Consider the following 22,960-nt stretch of genomic DNA (forward strand, 5'->3'; position numbering starts at 1 on the left):
TAAAATCCGACGAGTAAAGAAAAACACGGTTAACTAAAGAGACTTTAGCATTATCTGTAGAGATGTAAATGAACCAAACCGTCTGTGAGCTATTCGAAGCTCGATTCGATAAAAGCTCGTTTTATGAGGCTCGTTAAGATAAACGAACCAAGCTCAAGCTCTAGGATATTCGGCTCGTTAGCTCGTGAACATATTCGTTAGTAAATTCATAAGTAATATCTTAGATGAAAAATAATAATTTTGATATTTAATTTATTGATTTAACACATTAATTATGAAATATATAGAAAAATCTATTAAATTTATTTATTATAATATATTGACAAATTTTAATAAGAATATTATATTTTTTTCTAAATGTATAATTTTTTACATAATATGTTAGTAAAGAGTTCCTGGATCCAATTATTTTAGTCTGATATCCTTTCATAAAATACTCAATTTTACAATAAACTAAAGTGATAGTTTTGAAAATATATAACATATAAAAGAACTTGTAACATGATAATAGTTCAAAAACAATAAAAAGTAAAAATTAAACAAGCTGCTTAAAGCAATTATCTCCAAATTGTCTGAATAATTAGATTGGTGATACTCCTGAGGTTTTGGTTAACATTGCAAAGTTTTACTACTAAAATTGGACTTAATAATCCAATATATTGGTGGTCCAGCTAATACTTCTTTCTGCTATACTCCAAGATCGAGGCTGTGTACACTTTGTGTTCTTCGGCCAGTTTTACAGCCGTCAAAATTTATACGTTTGGACGGAAGGATTTGATTTCAAAACCACAACTCAGATACATAGTATCTATGTTGTTTATAATTAAAACGAATGATTTGAAATCTCTTATGTTAATCAAATGTTTTTTCATGCTTCATATTTAAATCTACTTATCGACCCTCAGTCATTCCAAATCAACATATTCAAATGTTTTGATTTAAAATATTCCCACAGATCCAAATCCATCCATCCATCCATCCAAACACAGATATAATCTTTTGGAATAGGTAATTAAACAGTGTATCCAATTTCAACTAATGCTACAGTCTCACTTGTCAAAGGGAGGGTTTGAATATTCCATGATACTTTCTGGATGCCATTGAAGTATATAATTAGATTATTCTTTAAAATGGATTGCATTTATTTGATTTGTTTTACGCTTTAATTAATATCAAAGTCAAGATTATATATTCCATTCTCATTATTTGTAAATATTATAATTATTGAGAAACAAATCACTGATGAAATAACAGTTGTTTGGATTTATTGTAGACAAAAACTTGTCTGAGACGATCTCATGAGTCGTATTTTGTGAGACATATATCTTATTTGGGTCATCCATGAAAAAGTATTACTTTTAGTGCTAAGAGTATTATTTTTTATTATGAATATCGGTAGGATTGACCCGTCTCACAGATAAAGATTCGTGAGACCGTTTCACAATAGACATACTCCTTATTATATATTTTAAGATATTTGAATCGAATCATTATGATCAATAATTTTTTATATAAACTGAAAAAACATTCGATTTCGCAGCATCTCTTTTAATGTTATAATCAAGTTATATTCAATTTGTTTGAAAATATGCAGACTATCCCCATACATCTTTGATTTTTTGAACTTCTAGAGTACTTTCTTCATGGAAATTCTATACAATTTTTTTTTAATAAATGATTTAGGCAATTGAAATTTCAAGAATAATGGCTTTATTTTGACCAGTTCGTACCATTGAATTTTTGACGCAGACCCATCTAGAAGCAAATATCAAATAAGTGTAATAACAATAACGACATAATAAAAGTCGTAAAACTCTGATTTTTTTTTTTACAATATGAATAAATTTATACATTTATTTAATATGGAAACAAATAAAGCCGAGGGTTTCCAATCGATCATTTTGTCTGACTTCAAAAGCAAGTAAAAATCATTACTCCCATCACGCTTTTGTTTTTGGTAAAAATCCGTGTGACACGATCTCACGGGTCGTATTTTTTGAGAATGATATCTTATTTGGGTCATCCATGAAAAAGTATTACTTTTTATGCTAAGAATATCGGTAGGGTTGACCCGTCTCACAGATAAAGATTCGTGAGATCGTCTCACAACATACCTACTCTTTTAGGGGTGTATTGGTTATAGACTTTTAATGACTTTTATGGAGTTTAAAAGTCTAGAGGTATTCAAACTAGACTTTTATATACTCCATAAAAGTTTAGTGGTATTCAATGTAAACTTTTGTAGAATTTTAAAAAGTTATGTGGTATTCAAACTTGACTTTTAAAAACTCTACAAAAGTCTATATGTATTCAAAATGTCAATAAACTTTTAATGACTCTATGGAATTCTATTAAGTACAAGAATTATAGCATAAAGTACAACAATAAAATGTCAACAAAAGTCTTTGATTCAACCTAAAGATTTGGATGTACATTTAATTGAGAAATCTCTCAAATTCAATACAAACTTTCATTCTTTTCTCATCTATTTATTTTTCTTTTTATTTGTACTTTTTAAAAACATAATTAAAATTTAATTTTTTTATTAATTATTATATAACATTTTATTTTTAATTATTTTCTTTAATTTTAGTTAATCTATATATTAAATTATAGTATAAGCAAATTCATACCGATACTATACCAAAATTTTCGGTATACCGAATCAAAAAAACCTTACATTTTAAAAAAAATTATAATTTATTTTTTTAAAATATTATATATTTTAAAATTTTTGTATATTTTTCCGGTATTTCGGTATATACCAAAATTTTCAAATTGGATATTGTTACCGTACCGAAAAATTCGGTATTGTTACCGTACCGTATCGAAATCTTCGGTATACTTAAAATTCGATAAATTCAATATTTTTTTGTTATGATAATCTCGGTATACCGAAAATCGGTATTTTTTCCCACCCCTAACAGGGCTTGTATTGACATGTGCTATATTACACAATTTTCTTTGGAAGAAGTGTCAATTTGATGAATTTCAAATTGAACTAGATAATGAAGTTCAATTGTCTTCATCAGCACAAGTTTATGAGGGTGACGACTTTGATCAATTATTTAATACTCAAAGACAACAACGAGCAAATGCTAATGCATGAAGGGATATCATAGCCAATGGAATGTAGAACGATGTTGATCAAATTGTCAGTAATGATTAGATTTTTTTTATAAAAGACTACTCATTATTTTGAGTGTTTTTAATAAAATTTTATTATGAACTTATAAAAATATTATTCATTAATATGTTGAATTGACATAAAGAATTGAAATTTTGATTTCAATAAATTGGATAGTTCATTTGTATAATAAATGAAAAGGTTATCTATGTCCAATAATTATTTTAAAAAAATTAATAAAAAATGAATCACAATTATAAACTACAAAATTCACATAATTCTATGAAAAAATTTACAAAAGTCTAAAAAAATCTTGAAAAAAAAGTCTATAAGAGTCTATGAAATTTGTTTTACAATTCTATGAGATTGCATAAAAGTCAATAAAAATCTATAAACTCCACAAAAGTCCATCATTTAAAAAAAATCATTAAAAATATTTGAAAGTATGGAATGAATACACCCCCTTTATTTTTTTGGAGGCTCTTCGCCTTATTCACATGTAGATAAATTTAGATACAATTACTATCTATATAGTCTCAAACCAGCTTACGTGAGTTGTAGCCATATGTTTTCGACATGTTAAAAACACATATTCTCCACGATGATTTATTATCCAAACCATCAAAATTCAGGTCCATAATTTTTTTTATAATATATATAATTTTATTTTCTAGAAAAAAAATTGTATCCTTCCCCCGAATATTTTAAAGTATATAATATTATAAGACCACGAATTGAAATGGAAATTGAGGACTAACCTAGCTCCATGACTCCTAATAAGGCCAAGGCCAAACCAATGAACCTTGTTCATGTCTCTTAACTGTTTTCAAGAGTTACTTAAAATCATCACTTCACCAAAAATGTGTGCTTATCGCACTTTTAAAATCATTTCTCAAGCAAACACTTGGATTGAAGATATTTTGGTGTTTGGCGGTGAAGTGATAATGTCATTGTAAATATTATCATGAGTCGGTTTTATAATACGGATCTATATTACGATCGAATTTATGGGTTTTTAGGTAAAAAAATATTATTTTTCGTGATAAATTTTAATTTTTATAGATATAAATACGTGAGATCGTGTCATAAAATATTTATTTTGATAAATATATTTGAATTTAAGAATTTTTCAACCTTTTCAAATTCCCATGTCAATAATTTCAAGGTAAAAATTTGTGTGAGACGATCTCACGGGTCGGATTTTGTGATACAGATCTCTTATTTGGGTAATCCACTAAAAAATATTATTTTTTATGCTAAGATCATTACTTTTTATTGTGAATATCGACAGAGTTGACCCGTTTTAGATATAACGATTCGTGAGATCGTCTCACAAGATACCTACTCAAATTTCAAATGTAATTAAATTATAATTAAATTATGAAACTTATTTATTTATATAATAAAATAAAAAAGCCTCCCTCGAATATTTTCTTTAAATGCTCCCAATATTCCCCATCACCAATTCTCCCAGAGCACATCAGAGCCATGGCTTCTTCATCCTCCCTCACTCTATCCCAAGCCATACTCTCCCGCTCCGCCATCCCCCGCCATGGCTCCGCCGCCCCCACAGTCGCCGGTTCCATCTCCCTTCCTTCTTTCTCCGGCCTCAAATCCACCACCACCACCTCCTTCTCCACCCCCACCCGCCGCCGGACACCCGCCCTCAACCGCCTTCCAATCACCGCCTCAGCGGCCGTTGAAACTCTTGAGAAGACCACAGAAACTGCTCTAGTTGACAAATCGGTCAACACGATCCGTTTCTTGGCGATTGATGCAGTGGAGAAGGCTAATTCTGGGCACCCGGGTCTTCCCATGGGTTGTGCTCCGATGGGTCATGTATTGTACGATGAAGTGATGAGGTACAACCCCAAGAACCCTTATTGGTTTAATCGCGACCGCTTCGTGCTCTCCGCCGGACATGGATGTATGCTTCAGTATGCGCTTCTGCACCTCGCGGGATACGATGCTGTAAAGGTTGTAGCTTTGATGTTAACGTACTGCTAATTTTCTTGTCGACTTTTAGTATGTCCTTATTCATGCATCACCGTGTTACAATAAAGATTGTAGTGTTGTGAATCTGGTAGATCTGAGTGGAGTGTGCTGTATTTGGATGTTGGTTTTTGCTCACTCAAAGTTTTGGTTCGAGTATTGGGAATTTCTTTATCTTGATCGAAGATTGGGTTTTCGTGATATTTTGGGGGAGGATATGTTAACAATTTTGATCAGTTTTTCAGCTGAAATATGGGAATTATGAAAGTAATTGACTTCAATATTTCTGCGTTGAAATAGTTCTATGATTTTAAGTATTCCTTGGTACCTTACTACTTTTGGTGAGCTAATGATACTTATAAATCCTTGGCTGACAGGAAGAGGATTTGAAGAGTTTCCGTCAATGGGGCAGCAGAACACCAGGTCATCCCGAGAACTTTGAGACACCTGGTATCGAAGTCACCACTGGTATGATTTTAACCCAAAACTTTAATTCATGTGCTTGTATTGTTGAATCAAGATTTGTCAATTTCCTCATTTGCTTTTGTCTAGGCCCTCTTGGTCAAGGTATTGCCAATGCTGTTGGCTTGGCACTCGCAGAGAAGCACCTGGCAGCCCGTTATAACAAACCTGATAGCGAGATCGTTGACCACTACACGTGAGATATAATACTTTCCTGTCAAGTTAGATTTTGATTTTGTCGTGTATGACTTTATTTTGGCTTTTTCACAGATATGTTATTGTGGGTGATGGTTGTCAAATGGAGGGTATTTCGAATGAAGCTTGCTCTCTTGCTGGGCATTGGGGACTGGGGAAACTGATTGCTTTCTATGACGACAACCACATCTCTATTGATGGTGACACAGAAATTGCTTTTACCGAGACAGTTGAAACCCGTTTTGAATCCCTTGGCTGGCATGTAATATGGGTGAAGAATGGTAACACAGGATACGATGAAATTCGTGCTGCCATAAAGGAGGCAAAGGCTGTAAAAGACAAGCCGACCATGATCAAGGTCAGACATTTGCCTTTGGTTGATTTGAAAACGATGAGGAGATGGAATCGAATTCTTCTGCTTTTCTTCTCGTCATATTAACTGCAAGCATAGTGAAACAAGCACTAGCCTCTATAGACAACTGTGTTTGATTTTATATTGTTTATTATTTGGAAGGTTACGACAACCATTGGGTTTGGATCCCCCAACAAGGCCAATTCATATAGTGTGCACGGAAGTGCATTGGGTGCCAAGGAAGTTGAAGCAACTAGAAAGAACCTTGGATGGCCTCACGAGCCATTCCACGTGCCAGATGATGTGAAGAAGTAAGGATGCCAGTTTTTTATTGGACTAAAGGTGATGACAGTTATCTTTGAAATATTTTAATGTGCAGTGAATGCTCTTTCTTGCAGACACTGGAGCCGACATGTTCCTGATGGTGCTGCCATTGAAGCTCAATGGAATGCCAAGTTTGCGGAATACGAGAAGAAATATCCGGAAGAAGCTGCTGAGCTGAAATCCATCATCACTGGTGAACTACCAGCTGGTTGGGAGAAGGCACTTCCTGTGAGTTGATTTTTGCCTTATAATGATATCATGTTGAAATGTTGTGAAATTTCATTAAACTGATTAATATGTAGATAGCTTGACAGAGCAATTGTTAAAATACTAGATATCGATGTCAAATTATTCATCAGAAAAATCTCCAAGAGTCTGTCATAGTTCTAACCTAAACATGGAACAATGGGCAAAGGGTAAAACATAATGAATTATCAAACTTTATCCTTATGTTAAACGGCGAGGTCAATTTTTTTGTCCAAGTCAAATATTTGCCTAGTTCAAACATCCTCATATATGTTTCTGACTTCTCTACCATTTTTTTTAATTCAGACATACACTCCCGAGACCCCTGGTGATGCTACCAGAAATCTCTCACAGCAAAACCTTAATGCCCTTGCTAAGGTCCTTCCCGGTCTTCTTGGCGGCAGTGCTGACCTTGCCTCATCTAACATGACCATTCTGAAAATGTTTGGTGACTTCCAAAAAAGTACACCCGAAGAGCGAAATGTAAGGTTTGGTGTTCGGGAACATGGTATGGGAGCCATATGCAACGGAATTGCCCTTCACTGCCCTGGCTTAATTCCCTATTGCGCAACGTTCTTTGTGTTCACTGATTACATGAGAGCTGCTATGAGAATATCGGCTTTGTGTGAAGCTGGAGTGATCTATGTCATGACCCACGACTCAATTGGGCTCGGAGAAGATGGGCCGACTCATCAGCCTATCGAGCATTTGGCAAGTTTCCGGGCAATGCCAAACATATTAATGCTCCGTCCAGCTGATGGCAACGAGACAGCTGGGTCGTACAAGGTAGCAGTCCTCAACAGGAAGAGACCATCCGTTCTTGCTCTTTCTCGACAAAAGCTGCCCAACCTTCCTGGAACCTCCATTGATGGTGTAACAAAAGGAGGTTATACAATATCAGACAACTCATCTGGTAATAAGCCTGATGTCATTTTGATCGGAACCGGTTCTGAGTTGGAGATTGCAGCGAAGGCGGCTGATGAACTCAGAAAGGAAGGCAAGACAGTTAGAGTTGTCTCCTTTGTTTCTTGGGAGCTTTTCGACGAGCAGTCCGACGATTATAAAGAGAGTGTTTTGCCAGCTTCTGTATCTGCTAGAGTAAGCATTGAAGCTGGAACGACATTTGGCTGGCAAAAGATTGTTGGGTCTAAAGGGAAGGCTATTGGAATCGACAGATTTGGAGCTAGCGCGCCTGCAGGCAAAATATACAAGGAATTTGGCATTACAGAAGAAGCTGTCGTAGCTGCTGCTAAAGAACTCTGCTAGGCTTTTGTGTTCAATTCTTTGTCGGATAGGAAATCGTTTTCCTCGAAAAAACTTGCTTTTTGGATTCTGGGTAGGTAAAATTAAGTTGAAACTCATGAACAAGATACCGGTTCGCAATATGCTGCTAGAGATTTCCTAATAAAGAACTAAAAAATTCCTGTTGTCTTAGAATTTGGGCAGAGGATTGCGCAAACTATTAGGTACATGAATTCTTCTCAATCTGTGCAATTGAAACCTTGTCTTGATTTTGTAACTCGATGTATTTTGATCGATTAAAACTGTTCCATGCTACATTTTTACATGGTTGAAATGGTAATAAGAATGTATTTCTTCCACTTCTCAAGTCGGTATATTACTTTTTATGATGGGTTTTCAACTAACTCTCGGCTAACTCTCGAATAACCTCGTCAAGTCTCAAGATTTTGGCTGAGGAATGTACCCATGAATGGGAAACCTCTGTATGGGTCAGATGCTTTTATCCAGAAAAAAATAGTAAATCGAAAGATATGTACAAGTAGTACAAGTAGGCAAGGACTCGAGGAGAAAACAACACCGTTCTCAAAGCATAACCAACAATACATAAGTGAGAAATATGCTCACACGAACATATGGACCAAAAAAATAATTTACCCGATTCCGTTGATCGGATATAACTCATCGTGAACGGGTAGGAGTCAAGTGGCTGAGAAAAGGGTCGTCGTTTGTTCTCTTGAATTTGGAGTGAAAGGGATTGGATTGTGAATGGAAGCCACTTGATTCATTCGAGGCCAATCCTAATCTGATCTAAAATTTTGAGGGCCTTCCATTCTGAGGAACGCAACGTCGGGTCTATCAATCCAACACCAACTATTGTGTGGTTGTTAAGTGTTTATGGCTATCACGTGAGGATAAGCACTCCCACCCCTATTTCGTATTAAAGTTTTTGACTTCACTTTCTTCTTTTTAACTTATTAGGTTGCCAATTTGCCAAAAATTTAAAATTGTATTTGCTTCAGTTTCACACACAAGAATTGGACCCTTCTTCATAAATGTTGATAGCTGCTCCTTTTTATGAAAAAAAAATATAAACAGCCACCAAGAGGTAAATGATCAACATGGAATGAGTCGTATAATTCTGCATATTTCTTCGTCATAGTACGCTCTAATATCATTATATCATACGAGTCTTTTGTATTTTTACGAGAGCTTAGTTCATATAATGGGGATCCAAAGAACATGACTTGCCCATACTACACAGGAAGCTGTCTTCATTCCTGGAGCAACATGAAGAAAGCAGCGGGATTAGTCCCATATATTTTACACACCTTTTTTTTAAAACTGAAACACATAAGATGGGGTATGTTAATTGATGAGTATTTTGCATCCAACACTTGTTTAAATCAGAAATTTTTTTACAATATAAAGCGATTTACACTATTTATTTATCGAGCATTACATATCAATTACATATCAAAACTTTAAAAGTAATGTGAGAAAAAAATAAATGAGATTTTTATATTTAGGTCTCGAACTCAAGATATTCGTTCAAACATAAATTTAGTGTTAGATGAGTTAAACATCATCATTTCTTTCTAAACGTTATATATTTTGAAATTTTTTTGATCGAAAATAATCAAACTCTAATATTCCTTTGGCTAACAAATATCATCTTACATCAATGTGGTCTAGACCAAACACTATTTGGCAAACACTTATTTTAAGCGTTTTCTACCTTCTATATATAATTTCCAAATATTTCATTACCTAGAAGGCTTGACATCACTTAAAATAAGTTCTTTCAAACACTCACTTAATCCCTTCAGTAGAGACGAGTGTTTCTGCACTTCAATAGATAAAAATGAACCACAACTATCTGAAATGGAATGTTATGTTGTGATCCCCAACACGAATCGCTTCATCATCGACGGGAGCATCTGCTTTCTTTTTATTTCGTCAACTAACTTGTAGTAATTAAATAAGATTTGGCTTTCTACCATGTATTTAAAACTAAACATTGAAAATATCATTTCCAAGTCAGGAATACTAATAACAGTTGCTCAAAGCTCACCTATATGTATTGATATCATTGTAGAAAATCAACTATATTTTCAAATTTTAAGCAGGGCAATTTTTTTGACAAAATTGATTGTGTAAACTCTTATACGCGCAACAACCAACACCCTACATTGTTAATTTGCACATTCCAAAACTATCACAAGAGTAATAAGAAAAATATAATACAACAGACAAAGAACATCAAACTTAATGAAAGTTAACTACTTGCGAGTTACTATCATCAAAATACATCACTCAACTATTTTGTGTATTTTAAATTTGTTATTATTCCGCTGGAAATTATGTCAACCATGAAAATATGTCTTCAAAAAAAAATACACATATACTTAAAAAGGGTATACTCATTTTAGTCATGTAGTTTAGGGGGTTTTGTTTATCTTGTACCAAAATGGTCCCTCGTGTTATGATTTAGTGTCTGCTATTATTCATCTGTTAGTATTTAACAGTCATCTTTCCGGACATTATCTTGATAGTATAGCTTAATTAAATTTAGTTATTGCTCATACATTAAATTGGAGCGCAATGGGGTGTACATTGTGGAGGGTGATATCAATGATGTTTCCCTGTTGAAGAAGCTTTTCGAACTTGTGACCTTCACGCATGTTATGCATTTGGCAGCGCAGGCCGGTGTTGGGTATGCAATGGAGAATCACAGCTCCTATGTGCATGGCAACATTGCCGGCCTCGTTAGCTTGCTTGAGGTTTGCAAGAGGTGCCAATCCTCAGCCTGCGATCGTGTGGGCGTCAAGTAGTTCTGTATATGGATTGGATAGTAAAGTGCCCTTGTCAGAGAAGGATAGATTTGATTAGCATGCTAGTCTCTATGCTGCGACCAAGAAGGCCGGTGAGGAGATTGCACATACTTATAACCATATACATGGGCTATCGCTCACCGGATTGAGGTTCTTTACTGTTTATGGACCTCGGGGTAGCCAGATATGGCATACTTTTTTTTAGTAGGGATATTCTAAAGGGGAAGTCAATTTTCATCTTTGAGGCTGCTGACCATGGCACAGTGGCTAGGGACTTTACTTACATAGATGATTTGTAAAGGGTTGTCTGGCTGCATTGGATACTTCCGAGAAGAGTACTGGTAGTGGTGGCAACAAAAAGGGGGCCTGGCTCAATTACAGGTTTTCGATTTGGGGAACACGTCTCCTGTGCCTGTTACAGAGCTTGTGACCATTTTGGAGAGATTGCTCAAGGTGGAGGCAGAGAGGTTGGTGTTGAAGTTACCAAGGAATGGGGATGTGCAATGTACACATGCTAACATAAGCTTGGCTCAGAGGGAGCTCGGTTATAACCCTTCGACAAACCTTCAAACAGGGTTGAAGAAATTAACCCGATGATATTACTAAAGTATGGGGTAGAAGAGTGCACGGTGATACCTTTTTTGTTCATTTCTGCCATAGGATCATATTATCCTTGTTCGATTTGATTCTTCTATTTGTTTGTCAACATACCCATAACTGTTTCCCAGCCAATCCATTTCGACATATCATGATGGTGTCATCTGAGGAAGTTCTTGACCCTGTGAGGAACTTTTCACGATGGGTGGACGTTGGTTGGTTCATGTTCATGCTCTTCATTTAAGGACTGATTGATTCTTGTCTCTCAAGGATAATTTTGTAGTTTAATCTTCCTAGAATTCACGAGTGATAGTGCAATTTGCTGATGAATGGATTAGTATGTCTGTCGGAATTTGATTCACATAACACAGCACACAAGTTTTCCTATAATGATTGTTATGCAGAAAATCTGAATGACCTTATAATCCATTCTTTGGATGGATACAACTTTGTATCTGTTTCTCAATTTTATTGGCAATTTCTTGGTTCAATTATTACAATGAAAATCGATTTCAATATATAGATCATATATTCGACGGATGGTTGATCAATTTCCTCTTCATTTTACTCTCAGATTTTCATCGGCAAAATGTCTAACATCGATATACTTTTATATTTTGGTGGTCATGTGGTTATCGGTAATGGATCTATTGAATATAGCATTCCATTTGTTCGACCGATACGAGTAATACGGTCTATTAATTTGTTGGAGTTGGTTTAGGAATCGATCCAGCGAATTTTTCTTTGAAGTTGTCAACAAAATATTCATTCATGGAAAGATCACCCTGGCATGAAATTCAAATCAATCTCGTTGATGATGATGCTCTACAGTTTATAATGCAATGTGACAATATGCTCTATACGTGACGCGTTACACAACTCACGGTATAGAAATGCTAAAACTGCACTACCCCAACTATACGACTTCACGGTATCAATATCCCGTAGCAGTTGCAAAAATATTAGTCTAGCAGACCATCCTTGATAGTCAGGTAACATTATTCCTCCAATAATCATTAACACTACACAACATGTAAATTTCACAACATCTACTTCTGAAGTATCATCAGTAACAAGGTTAGACATACAATGATCATATAGTGCAGTCATAGACAGATGACCACCTTTCAAATATTTTGAGGCTGGCAAAAATCCCAACATATCCAAACATATGTGTTGCCATTCCTCAACTTTATTTGACACATCTACCCCTGTTACTGCTTCACCATCAATTGGTAGACCCCAAATTATCGAAACATCTTCTAACGTGATTGTTGCTTCACCACATGTAAAATGAAACGTGTGTGTCTCACGTCGCCAACGTTCAACAAGAGCAGTAATCAGATGATTATCATAAACTTGTGAACCACATTCTAAAACTCCATAAAAACCCATATGATTTAAATATGCAATGACACGATTGTGTACGTAATTATCAGTAAATAACTTCCAAATCAAATTGTCTGACCTCTTCACTTTGACAATATCATCAACGGTTGAGGAAGAAACATTTGAAGACATATGTGTCGCTTGTAAATAGAGGACACTGGGATCTTCTGGACTTCGAGTATCTGCCATTCTGAAATATGATATAGATCTTTTAAATTTTGTTCTACAGCAACGATCTCAAAAAATTTTCCCGGAGGAAAGAGAAACAGGTGAATGAGAAAATGAGAGGTAGGAGGAGGAAGGAAGGAGAACGAATCCAACTAGATAAGTGTCGGTCCAATAGAAGAAAAGGAATGGACCAAAAAAAACCAAAAAAAAAAAAAAAAAGGCACGTGGAGCAGCGTACCAAGCGTGGACGCTGCTCCACGTGTGCAGCGTCCGTGCTTACAAAGCACGGTTTGCCGTAAATTTGCAAATCTTTTTTTTTCTTACATTATTTTTGAAAAAAAATTTAAAATTTAAATTAGTTTTAAAAAAAAACCCAGATTTAAACTGAAACACGATTATTACCTCCATACAATAATATACTGTTCATTGTAGTATTTATATTTTCCATTCATAACTTCGTAAATCAATACAGAAAATCTACAACGTTGATCATGTGAGGGGCAAACATAGAATTTAAGAATTAAAATAAGTACTCTTTCTATAAATAAGTTTGACTAACAATCAAAGTTTTAAAATTCGCTAAACGTTAGCCAATCGTTAGTTCGTTATACTAACATCTAGGCTGACTAGAAGTCGTTCGCTAGCCGTTGTTAGGCGTCATTAAAAATAAGAGAGAGTTTAGAAATTAATATCTAATCATAAAAAATATTACTTTTTATTATAAATATGAACAGTAAAACCCATCTCACAAATGAAAATCCACGAAATCGTCTCACAAAATACCTACTCATTTATTAAACTAGAGATCAAAAATGGGAAAGAAAGATAAAAGGTAGAATTAAGGGACACATGATAAAAATATTTTTTAATTAAAAATAACTTCTATTTGATGAAGAATATGATATATTATAGAGTACATACGATGCATATTCTGGATAAATAGTTTTTATTTCTAAAAAATTTAAATTTGATCCAAGTACCCGATTCATCTGTCAATATGACCAGCACAGAAGCAGTAAGTTGCATGTGCTTTGAAGACTACTCGTTTAATTAATTATTAATTTCTCGCTATATAAATTCGGATTAAGTTGCTATTTTTGATATAAAACACGATAAAGATGTTTAAAATTTTGACTTTTTGAAAACATAACTCATCAAATAATTGTATTAAAAATATAATTTTTTTAAAAAAACTTAAGAGTAAATATAATTTAACATTTTAAATTTATAATTGTATACCTTGGAAAATTAAAATTTCCATCCTTGAAAAAAATTATATAGATTATTTTTAAGAAAACAAAATTCTAATTTCAGTATATACTTCAAATATTATGTTATTGGCATTTTTGAACCCTTCGCCTGTTATATATACGTTTTCGATGCGACAAAAAAAAAAAAAAAAAAAAGAATAGACGCAGAGGAAATCCTGAGATACCTCATCTTTATTTCTTTAATTCCGACATAATCTCTAAAAGTTACAGTATCAAGGTAAACACCAGCTAAAACACCTGAAATTCTATCATTTCAGCATAATGTATCACACCTCGATTTTTCGGTGATATGCCAGCAAGTATCTAAGGGAAATCTTGAATGTTCTCCGAGGAGAACATTCATTTAGCCATTCAAATACCTCATTTGGATAAGCCGCCATAAATAAAACCAGGCTGTTCTGTTTTAATAACAAGATTTCTTCGCAACACAGAACGTCTCGTCAATGATCCAGTGGTGAACTTGAGTTGGCTTATGCAAAATGTTTAACGCACCATACAATTTTGACGACACAGCAGATGAGATGAAAAATAGAAATAACATGACTCGAAAATTGATTCAATCAAGAGATGGTGACCAGTCAAGTGTTTCACCAGCAAACATTGGAACAATGTCGCCCCATGCAAAAGAAAATGATTCAGGTACCTTCCATGGTTTCTTGATCAATTTAATCTTTGATGTGTTTCTGGGAAGACCATAGAAGTCTGGCCCGTTGAAGCTTGTGAATGCTTCTAACTTGTCCAATGCGTCAGCCTGCATTACAACCCACTCTGTGATACTTAGTTAAAGCCAACTTAGTAACTCTAAATATAAATTCCATTACAAAGTATTTCTTTTATTCTAGAACATAGATGCAAGATAGTTGTGATTTTAGTCTTCGACTTATGGTACTTCAGTTTCTGTTCCAAAACAATATTGCCTTGCCAACACGTTTAATCCATTTTGCCCTGGAACTGTCACTTGGTTGATCATTGATGCTAATTTAGATGGAATTGAGTCACATGATATAAATGTGAAGAGTCTAAACCCCAACTAGGCCCATCCAAATTTCCAAATAAAAAAACTTGATACTTTTCCAAATTCAATCTGGGTGCTTCAGATAACATTTATCCCATAATTGTGAACAAATCTCCACCGCATTCAAAGTCCCAAGTTGCAAATTGATTTTTTAACATTTGGCCAGTGATGAGGGAAAGGATAAACTTGATAAAATTGGGAAAAAAAGTAAAGGTCAAGAGTTGACGATTCCTTTCAAAACGATCAAATGTATTGGGTATATAATCCTTATAGGACAAAAATGGAAACTAACACAAAAATATACCTCTTCGAAAACCTTTGCATATACTGACAAGGCCACAGGAGCATTGTATATTCCTGCACATCCACATGAACACTCCTTTTTCCTTTTCTCGTGTGGCGCGCTATCGGTCCCAAGAAAAAATCTTTTACAGCCACTGGTGACAGCTGATACAATTGCCTGTCCTACAAAAGGAATAAAATATTAAGCACTTAAAGTTGAGTTTAGAAAACAATCGTGCATCATAGAATGGAAGCAACACTTAAAGCAGATATATACACATATATACCATAGTCTGATTTTATAATGTACCAATGTGTATACACCACTAGAATCCTCATATTTTGAACCTTCATCATGAACCATTAAAAATCATATCCTAAAGCAGCTACAGCAAAATTTGAACTTACAATGCAAAGATGTTAAATGCTCTTGCCTTTTCAAAATAGCTACCTTTCTTCAACTAAAGGTTTAAAAATAACTTAAAATTTTAAAATAAATTTTTCCAACAACTTCAAATTGGTGGATCCAAGGTCTTCTAAAATGTTTTGACGATGATGGATAAAATGTATATCTAAGCATCAAGAAACGCTAGGATGACAAGCCTTCGATTGTTTGAAAGAGAGAATGAGTTTGTTCTTGTGATCAAATAACAAAATAAGTCAATTCTTCCAAGACTAACAAGTTAAAAATGTTTTCCAGGATAAAAATGCTCTTTTGAAAAGCTGTGAAAAACTGGCAAACAAGAGCAGGTAAAGTAATCAACTGAATTTGCTGCGCAAAACAAAAATTGATATATTTGGCCAAATCAGGTTGTTAACAGAAAAGAAAAAAAAAATTACACATCACAAAGTATAAATCTGATAATGCAGCCTAGACAGAAATAAGCACGCACCAAAAAGGAAAGTAATAAGGCTACACATGATTTACTTATTGTTCGAATCAAGGAGCATAAGCATTTTGAAAACCATTAGGGAATGCAAATACATCATGAACAAGAGGGACGCAAAAGACAATGACTGTTCACCCATATATGGTTCAGAACATACTGTGTATCTCTCTCTTCAGTACAGGAAGGCAGTAATTATGAGGTTGTAATCCTCCTTTAAAAAGGGAATTCCTGTTAAGAACAAGATGTTGTGGCGTGACAGTTGCAGCAACAAATCCTAAAACACAGTTCTGAAATTAGACCATAACTTGGAAGGTGTCATCTTCTATTTTTGCCGAAGATTATGAATATTTTTTGAGGTTGCAAATGAACATGACTCACCTTCATCACAAGACTCGACAAATTTTACAGCATCTAAAGTGGTTATATGCTCCATCACGACCTTCAGTTTTGGAAGTTTTTGAATTAAGGGGCTAAGAACTGTGTCAATGAACACCTTTTCACGATCAAACACATCAACGTCAGGACTTGTTACCTCTCCATGTACCTGCAAATAGTATTTTGTGTGTATAAAAAAAAAGGCTAATAGCATCCAGACTCCCTCTGAAAATCAAAATCTTAACTGTCATAAAACCCCTATGAAAAATTAATAGGGTAATATGTTCTTGAACTTTGCCTCAGGCCCCAAACTTAATGAAAATATTTTTAATTATTGAATGACTTTTATACCCTAAATATAAAATAGCAATAATTTGTCATTTTCCGGATCATTCTTGCACAAACACCACCCCGACTTGAGAGCAAGTGAGAAGATTTTTCACGGAAACACTAATCGCGAACCATAAGATGTAGTGTTGAACATAAATCGAAATCTGAGTCGAAGTATCGATTAGGTAAAACTTATATTTTTTAAATAATATAGATTTATCGATCGATTTCGATGTATAGTATGGAGACATGTTTGAAGTCAAATACAAATCTACATATCTGAAAATTGTTTATGTTGGTGAGATTAAACATGATTTTAAGAAGGTGAATTTTGACAGGTTTAATTTACAAATTTATATTCTTTCTACCGCCTCTGTGGTGGTAATAATCATTTCAGGACATAAGGATGTTGCAGATATGTATACATATTATAAGAACACATACTCAGTTACTATTTGGATTGAGAAGACAATGCAAATTCCTGATATGATTTAAGATTCGGAAGGTAACAATGTAAGTGTTGAACAGTTTTCAAGTTCTGGACTTGTAGCTTATATTGAATACTCTCGAGAAATTCCACTTGTTGACATTGATCCTAATAACATTGAGCATGCTTTCTCTAATCCTGATAGTTTTGAGCAATCTTTCCCTGATCCTGATATTTTTGAGCAAGCTTTCTCTGAAAATAAACTTAAATCCCCATGCTAAGCATGATTCGTCTTATCATAATTTTGAAAAATTTTCTTGTTATATTTCTCTTTTTTTTAAAAAAAAAATTGAACCAAATTACCCTTTTTTACTCTTTTTTACTGAGAATGATCCTTTGCATGCGATCAATTCCAAGTATGATTCTTTATAATATGGATACATATCTGCGACATCTTTATCTTCTGAAATACTTACAAGACCATGTTTTATTACTATCCCAAGAATCTTATAATAAAATTGAACATTGACTCTATTACCACCACTGAGGTTGAAGAGATAAAATAAATTTGTAAAGTTAAATCTGTCAAATTTCACCTTCTTAAACTCACGTTTAATCCCACCAACATAAACAATTCTCAGTCAAATCCGCCTCTATACCACACATTGAAATCAATCGATAGATCCATACTATTTAAAAAAATTGAAACAAAAGTTTTACCTAATCAATATTTAGCCTCAAATTACGATTTCTGTTCAACGCTACATCCTGGTTCGCGATTAGGGTTTCCGAGAAAAATATCCTCATTTGCTCTCTCAAGTCAGAATGGTATTTGTCCAGGAATGACTTGGAAAACGACAACTTATTGTAATTTTATATTAAGAGTATAAAAGTCATTTGATAATTAAAAAAAATTAATCGAGTTTGGGGCACGTGAGCGAAAGTTTAAAAATTTCAAGGACATATTAGTCTATTAATTTTTCATAGGGGATTTTGTGGCAATTAAGATTTCACAGGTGGTCCGGATGCCATAAGCTCGAAAAAAAGGTCGTCTGTCAGAGACTTATGTGACTTAGAGCAACATGATTCAGAGATTTTGAAATCAAATTTTCACTACTTTTGACGTAACGTGTTTTTGGCCATCCGTGTTTGGATTCAAGGATTTAGCTATATGCATTTTCAGCGCAATTATACAAGGTTTAATTGGAATATAATCTTCGAATTTCACCGAATAAAGTGTGCAGGACAAGTTTTAAATTTCTTAGATAAACAATCCCAAAGCAAACAAGGAGATCTGCACTTTTCATATGCCACAATTAATTCATTTTTAGCATTCCTAAATTGCTAATTCTGTACTATAGGACAAGAAGGCTCTACCTTCTTAGCTGTTTGGCTTTCGCTTTCCCAGAACTTCAGCCCAAGGTGAAACAGTTAGAGGACTTGGTTTAGAATGCATAAACTTTAGTTACACAAACGAAACTCAACAATCTTGATCACAACAAGCTATAGTGGTCATATGAAGTTGGTGAAAGTGATAGGAAATTACTGCAAGTATAGTTTCAAAAGTTTTCCCATTAGAACTATTAAAATTACATCATCAGTACTGGTGGGGTAGTCTAGCTTCTAAAAGATAACTGCTATACCTATAACCTATGAAAAGAAAACGTTCATATCAAATAGATCTCCAACAATAAGAAAAAAAGTGAAAACGGAATGCTGAACTAAATCGCATGACAACTTAAGCACGGTTCTTGCAAAACAGAGTGCCTCACCAGCAAAGGCATATTGTGCCGAACCATTTCTTCGAGTACAGGAAAACATTTCCCAAACAGATCTGTTACACCATCTTGAGAATTTGTGGTAGCACCAGCTGGATACAACTTCACTGCAACTACCACCCCACTCTCTCCTGCAACATTAGCCGCTTGTATATTATGCATTGAAATGAAATACAAAATGTAGAAAAGGAGAGAAAATATCATAATTAGTGACATAATATTTGATTGATATTTATTCCTTATGGTTAGTCTACTAATTAAGGTTAGATTGTGAATGTAATATAGAAACAAGTTTCGTATATGTAGTGTAGAGTTGTATTGTGATTCAGATTAAGAATATATTTTACCACACATATGAATGTCCCTATTGCACTTGTTTGTCTTCACAAAAAAATAAAGGAAATGAAACGTACTAGTTAAGCTCCAAGCACATTATCACAAAATGTTGTCACCAACAAAAATGGTAATCATACAAAAGCCTTTGAATTGATCGTTGAATGTATCTCACTTTCTAGATCCTAGAAGCATAATGGTACACCAATGGAACTAAATTTCCATAGATTGCTTAAAGGTGGAGTTACCCATGTTTGGCATTAACAAAAAGTTAATCATTTTCTAATTGTTCCCTGTGAACGTAAGGTGACCTGTCGTTCAGTCTAGTAAACTTAGACCAAATCTAACAGTACCAAATAACATAATTTAAATCAAATGACAGTGTTCACACTTTAACTCTCCTTAGTTCCATTCATGGCAAGCCAAGAAGAAGTCACAAACATGTTAAACTTAACCATCCTTTATAACAAAGACTTGCAAATCGAAATAACAAATAAAATAGCTATAAAGATGGTTGGATCACTTTATTATACAATAATCGTTTAAAAAATTATCTGTTTTGTCCTTACTAGAACATGAGAGTGTTTGGTCATGTTTGTGTGAGTGTGCTTTAAAAAATATATCTATTGTATCGAACTTACTCGCTAGTTTGATCTCATTTGGAGAAGTTGTATCAGTCAGGTAAAGAGTCATCAGGGGAGTGAAGTCACTATTTGCTGGCAAAGCTTTCAAAATTGAACAGCGATAGGCCACAGCTGCGGCTGTAGTGGTGATAGGTGGTTTCAAGTTTGGCATGATTATGGCCCTCCCAAAATGATGTGAACTATGTGCATAATAACGTTAAGAAAAAGTTGTAAAGCTAATTGGAAAAAAGAAATGGACTCAGAAATAAGAGAGAAAAAATATAAGTTGAAAATAATTACATACAATAAAACATAGGTAAGAGAAAAATAAAGTGAAAATAATAAAAATATAGTCGACTAAGTTGATTTCACCTGTGAGAGACAACTGCTTCAAGAAGTTCGCCATCACGAAGATGAAGATGCCAATCATCAGGACGTGTAACTGAGAGCTCCATTTTTGTCATAGATGCTTTCAGATGGATTTGTCCTCTACTGCTCACAATTGGTACGGTTGATAACTAGGTGGAAGATCATGTGAGTCACAAAATATTGTTCAAAACCTAATATCAAGAAGAAAGCACTGGAACAAGTTGAAGCTCGAGAGAGCTTCCAGTGGTAGAAATTTTATCGAGTTTCATATGATCCTAAAAGAATACCATCAAAAAAATATATATCAACAGTTCAACGCCGTGAAATTTGTCTGCGCAAGAGTAGAAAATAATGCAACAGACAACCCCGAGAGAACCCCTCGATCTCTATCCAAATGGTTTATCACAAAGAAGTTTTGGCTACAAATATACAGCGTACATGAATCATATAAATCAAAACTTAGTGCATACTTTGCCAGGAAAAAGTGATGTCCTCAGCATTCTACGGAGATAAAAGCTTCAAAATCCTTTATGACACAGGCCTCTATCTGCCAAAAGGACAAACAATTTGGACAAGAAGACGTTACCATGCTCTTAAAGATTAACACATATATCATTCCCAATTCCTCTAACTGTAAAAAGAATGTGTCCTATCTACATTGAGAAAACAAGAGCCAAATATATCATCCATCTATTCCTCTTAGCTGAGGGATAGGATGATTCCTTCATGGGGCTCGGATCTCAGACGGATGCTTGCTGGTATAACCTCAATAAGATTAATAAATCAACAATATTTTTCGAATCTTTTGCACATAAATATTTTTTTTATGGCTATAACAGGATCTACCCTTTTTTGAGGCATTTCATCGAGTGATTGCGAGACAAATAGAAATAGCAATCCCCGCCATTGCAAACCACAGAAAATCAAAACCCACATTTACAAGTTGCAAGTGACAATTCAAGATACTGCCGGAAAACTAAATAAACGAACAGAATACGAAACCTTCAGAAATATCAAAAAATTATCACACCTGAAAATCACAGAAACTCCCAAATCGCAACTTCAATTTGCCAATAGAGAGAGATACAATATAAATGAATATGCTTTACAACTTGAAAAGATAAATGGGAAAATTTTGGAGATGGTTTCAAAGATCAAAGCAGGTTGCATAGTCAGACAGTGAGAATTAAAATATGATCAATGATAATTAAATTATTTATAATATTAGTTAAATTAAAAATTATATTTAAATATTATTAAATTTATTGAATCTATAATCATTTTAAATTTTAATATCAAAATTTAAATTAATCAAACAACATCTATTCTTCCAAAAGATTATATAACCGCAAACAAGATGATAATAATATATACAATACGGGCTGAACCGTCTATCACAATCTTAATCATATACACCAAACACATGATAAGTTAATGATTAAAAATCAATCATCTTTTATCATGTATACCTAACAATGTCTGTGTTATAAATCTCAAATGAATTGATTATATATAAATTATAAGTACATTTTAGTATAACAAAGAAAAAGAGTAGTTAAGTGATGACATATTTATAAGTCGGGACAATAAATAAAAAATATGGACTGTAAGAAATAATTCAAAACGAATTTTTTTAAAAAAATAATATTTATTGATAAACATCGTTTTTTGTTGTTCTCATAATTTCTTTTAAATTTTTAATGGTATAGAGCATTGAACTCAGACCCGACGACTCTGAAATTCTTGAAACATTGATTTTATTTTATTTTTTGGTTATAATTGAGGTGATAATAAACAAGTGAAGTGATTTTGAAAAATTACTCTGGTAAAAAAAAAAAAATTTTTCAAAAAATAAAACTCTTTTTACAAACCCGTACTAATTTGTAGGTCTTATAAAATATTTTACAAAAACCAAAATTAGGCAGCTTTCACCCGAGGAGAAGTGCCACTTCGACTAAAGTTTCTATTTTTAGGTTTTCATATCAAATTTTTTCATTTGGTGGATGGACACGATAAATCGACGAATTGCAAGCATCAACAAAATTTTGTAGTTACAGTCTGATATTGAACAATAATGATGTTCTATCAACAACGAACATTGTACAATCTACTTTTGTTTGTCAATGTTCGTATGGATGGATTTATCGTGTGAATCAACAGCAAACCAGTTACTCCTAGAAGGCCCTCATCGAAAAATTTTGATTCCCAATGCGTTTTGAATTTTAAGTTGATCGAACAACGTACAATATCAGAGAAGTGTAAGCTTTTATTTTCTCCAATATATGAATATGTGCTCTTTGGGGAGCATTATAGTTTTTATCTTTGACTAAATTATTAAAACT

General features: G+C 33.9%; 2 protein-coding genes and 1 pseudogene across 7 annotated transcripts; 2 read left to right on the forward strand and 1 right to left on the reverse strand.

The window, feature by feature from the left end:
* The first annotated feature begins 4,587 nt into the window (after positions 1-4,587).
* On the forward strand, positions 4,588-8,299 carry LOC142539446 (transketolase, chloroplastic-like). The gene is made up of 7 exons (XM_075644914.1): positions 4,588-5,104; positions 5,497-5,587; positions 5,672-5,777; positions 5,852-6,134; positions 6,291-6,439; positions 6,527-6,680; positions 7,005-8,299. Exons 1-7 carry the CDS (start codon positions 4,616-4,618, stop codon positions 7,962-7,964), a joined length of 2,232 nt encoding a protein of 743 aa, XP_075501029.1. The 5' UTR covers positions 4,588-4,615; the 3' UTR covers positions 7,965-8,299.
* A 996-nt stretch (positions 8,300-9,295) lies between these two features.
* On the forward strand, positions 9,296-11,805 carry LOC142538307 (UDP-glucuronate 4-epimerase 3-like; annotated as a pseudogene).
* Positions 11,806-14,340: 2,535 nt separating this feature from the next.
* LOC142539447 (dihydroorotase, mitochondrial) lies at positions 14,341-21,810 on the reverse strand. Of its 6 annotated transcripts, none has more exons than XM_075644918.1 (9): positions 21,649-21,810; positions 21,089-21,165; positions 20,622-20,767; positions 20,268-20,449; positions 19,288-19,424; positions 16,762-16,927; positions 16,541-16,657; positions 15,516-15,676; positions 14,341-14,947 (listed from the first exon to the last, which is right to left on the reverse strand). In XM_075644918.1, exons 2-9 carry the CDS (start codon positions 21,116-21,118, stop codon positions 14,753-14,755), a joined length of 1,134 nt encoding a protein of 377 aa, XP_075501033.1. In that variant the 5' UTR covers positions 21,119-21,165; positions 21,649-21,810; the 3' UTR covers positions 14,341-14,752. The 6 variants fall into 6 exon arrangements, with proteins under 6 accessions (XP_075501033.1, XP_075501031.1, XP_075501034.1 ...); XM_075644916.1 differs by having other exon boundaries at positions 21,089-21,210; positions 21,649-21,791; XM_075644919.1 differs by having other exon boundaries at positions 21,089-21,161; positions 21,647-21,790.
* Between the last annotated feature and the right edge of the window lie 1,150 nt (positions 21,811-22,960).

The sequence above is a fragment of the Primulina tabacum genome, chromosome 3 (genome assembly GCF_025594145.1).
Source record: "Primulina tabacum isolate GXHZ01 chromosome 3, ASM2559414v2, whole genome shotgun sequence".
NCBI classification, from domain to species: domain Eukaryota; kingdom Viridiplantae; phylum Streptophyta; class Magnoliopsida; order Lamiales; family Gesneriaceae; genus Primulina; species Primulina tabacum.

Bases quoted from the DNA above. Each gene is read 5' to 3' on its own strand.
- LOC142539447 (XM_075644918.1), bottom strand. From the start codon at position 21,118: ATGCTGAGGACATCACTTTTTCCTGGCAAA. The intron at 20,450-20,621 runs GTGAAATCAACT...TTATGCACATAG, and splicing joins GAAGCAGTTGTCTCTCACAG to TTCACATCATTTTGGGAGGG. The intron at 16,928-19,287 runs GTGAGGCACTCT...TACTATTTGCAG, and splicing joins GGCACAATATGCCTTTGCTG to GTACATGGAGAGGTAACAAG.
- LOC142539446 (XM_075644914.1), top strand. From the start codon at position 4,616: ATGGCTTCTTCATCCTCCCTCACTCTATCCCAAGCCATACTCTCCCGC. The intron at 5,105-5,496 runs GTTGTAGCTTTG...CTTGGCTGACAG, and splicing joins CGGGATACGATGCTGTAAAG to GAAGAGGATTTGAAGAGTTT. The intron at 6,135-6,290 runs GTCAGACATTTG...ATTATTTGGAAG, and splicing joins ACAAGCCGACCATGATCAAG to GTTACGACAACCATTGGGTT.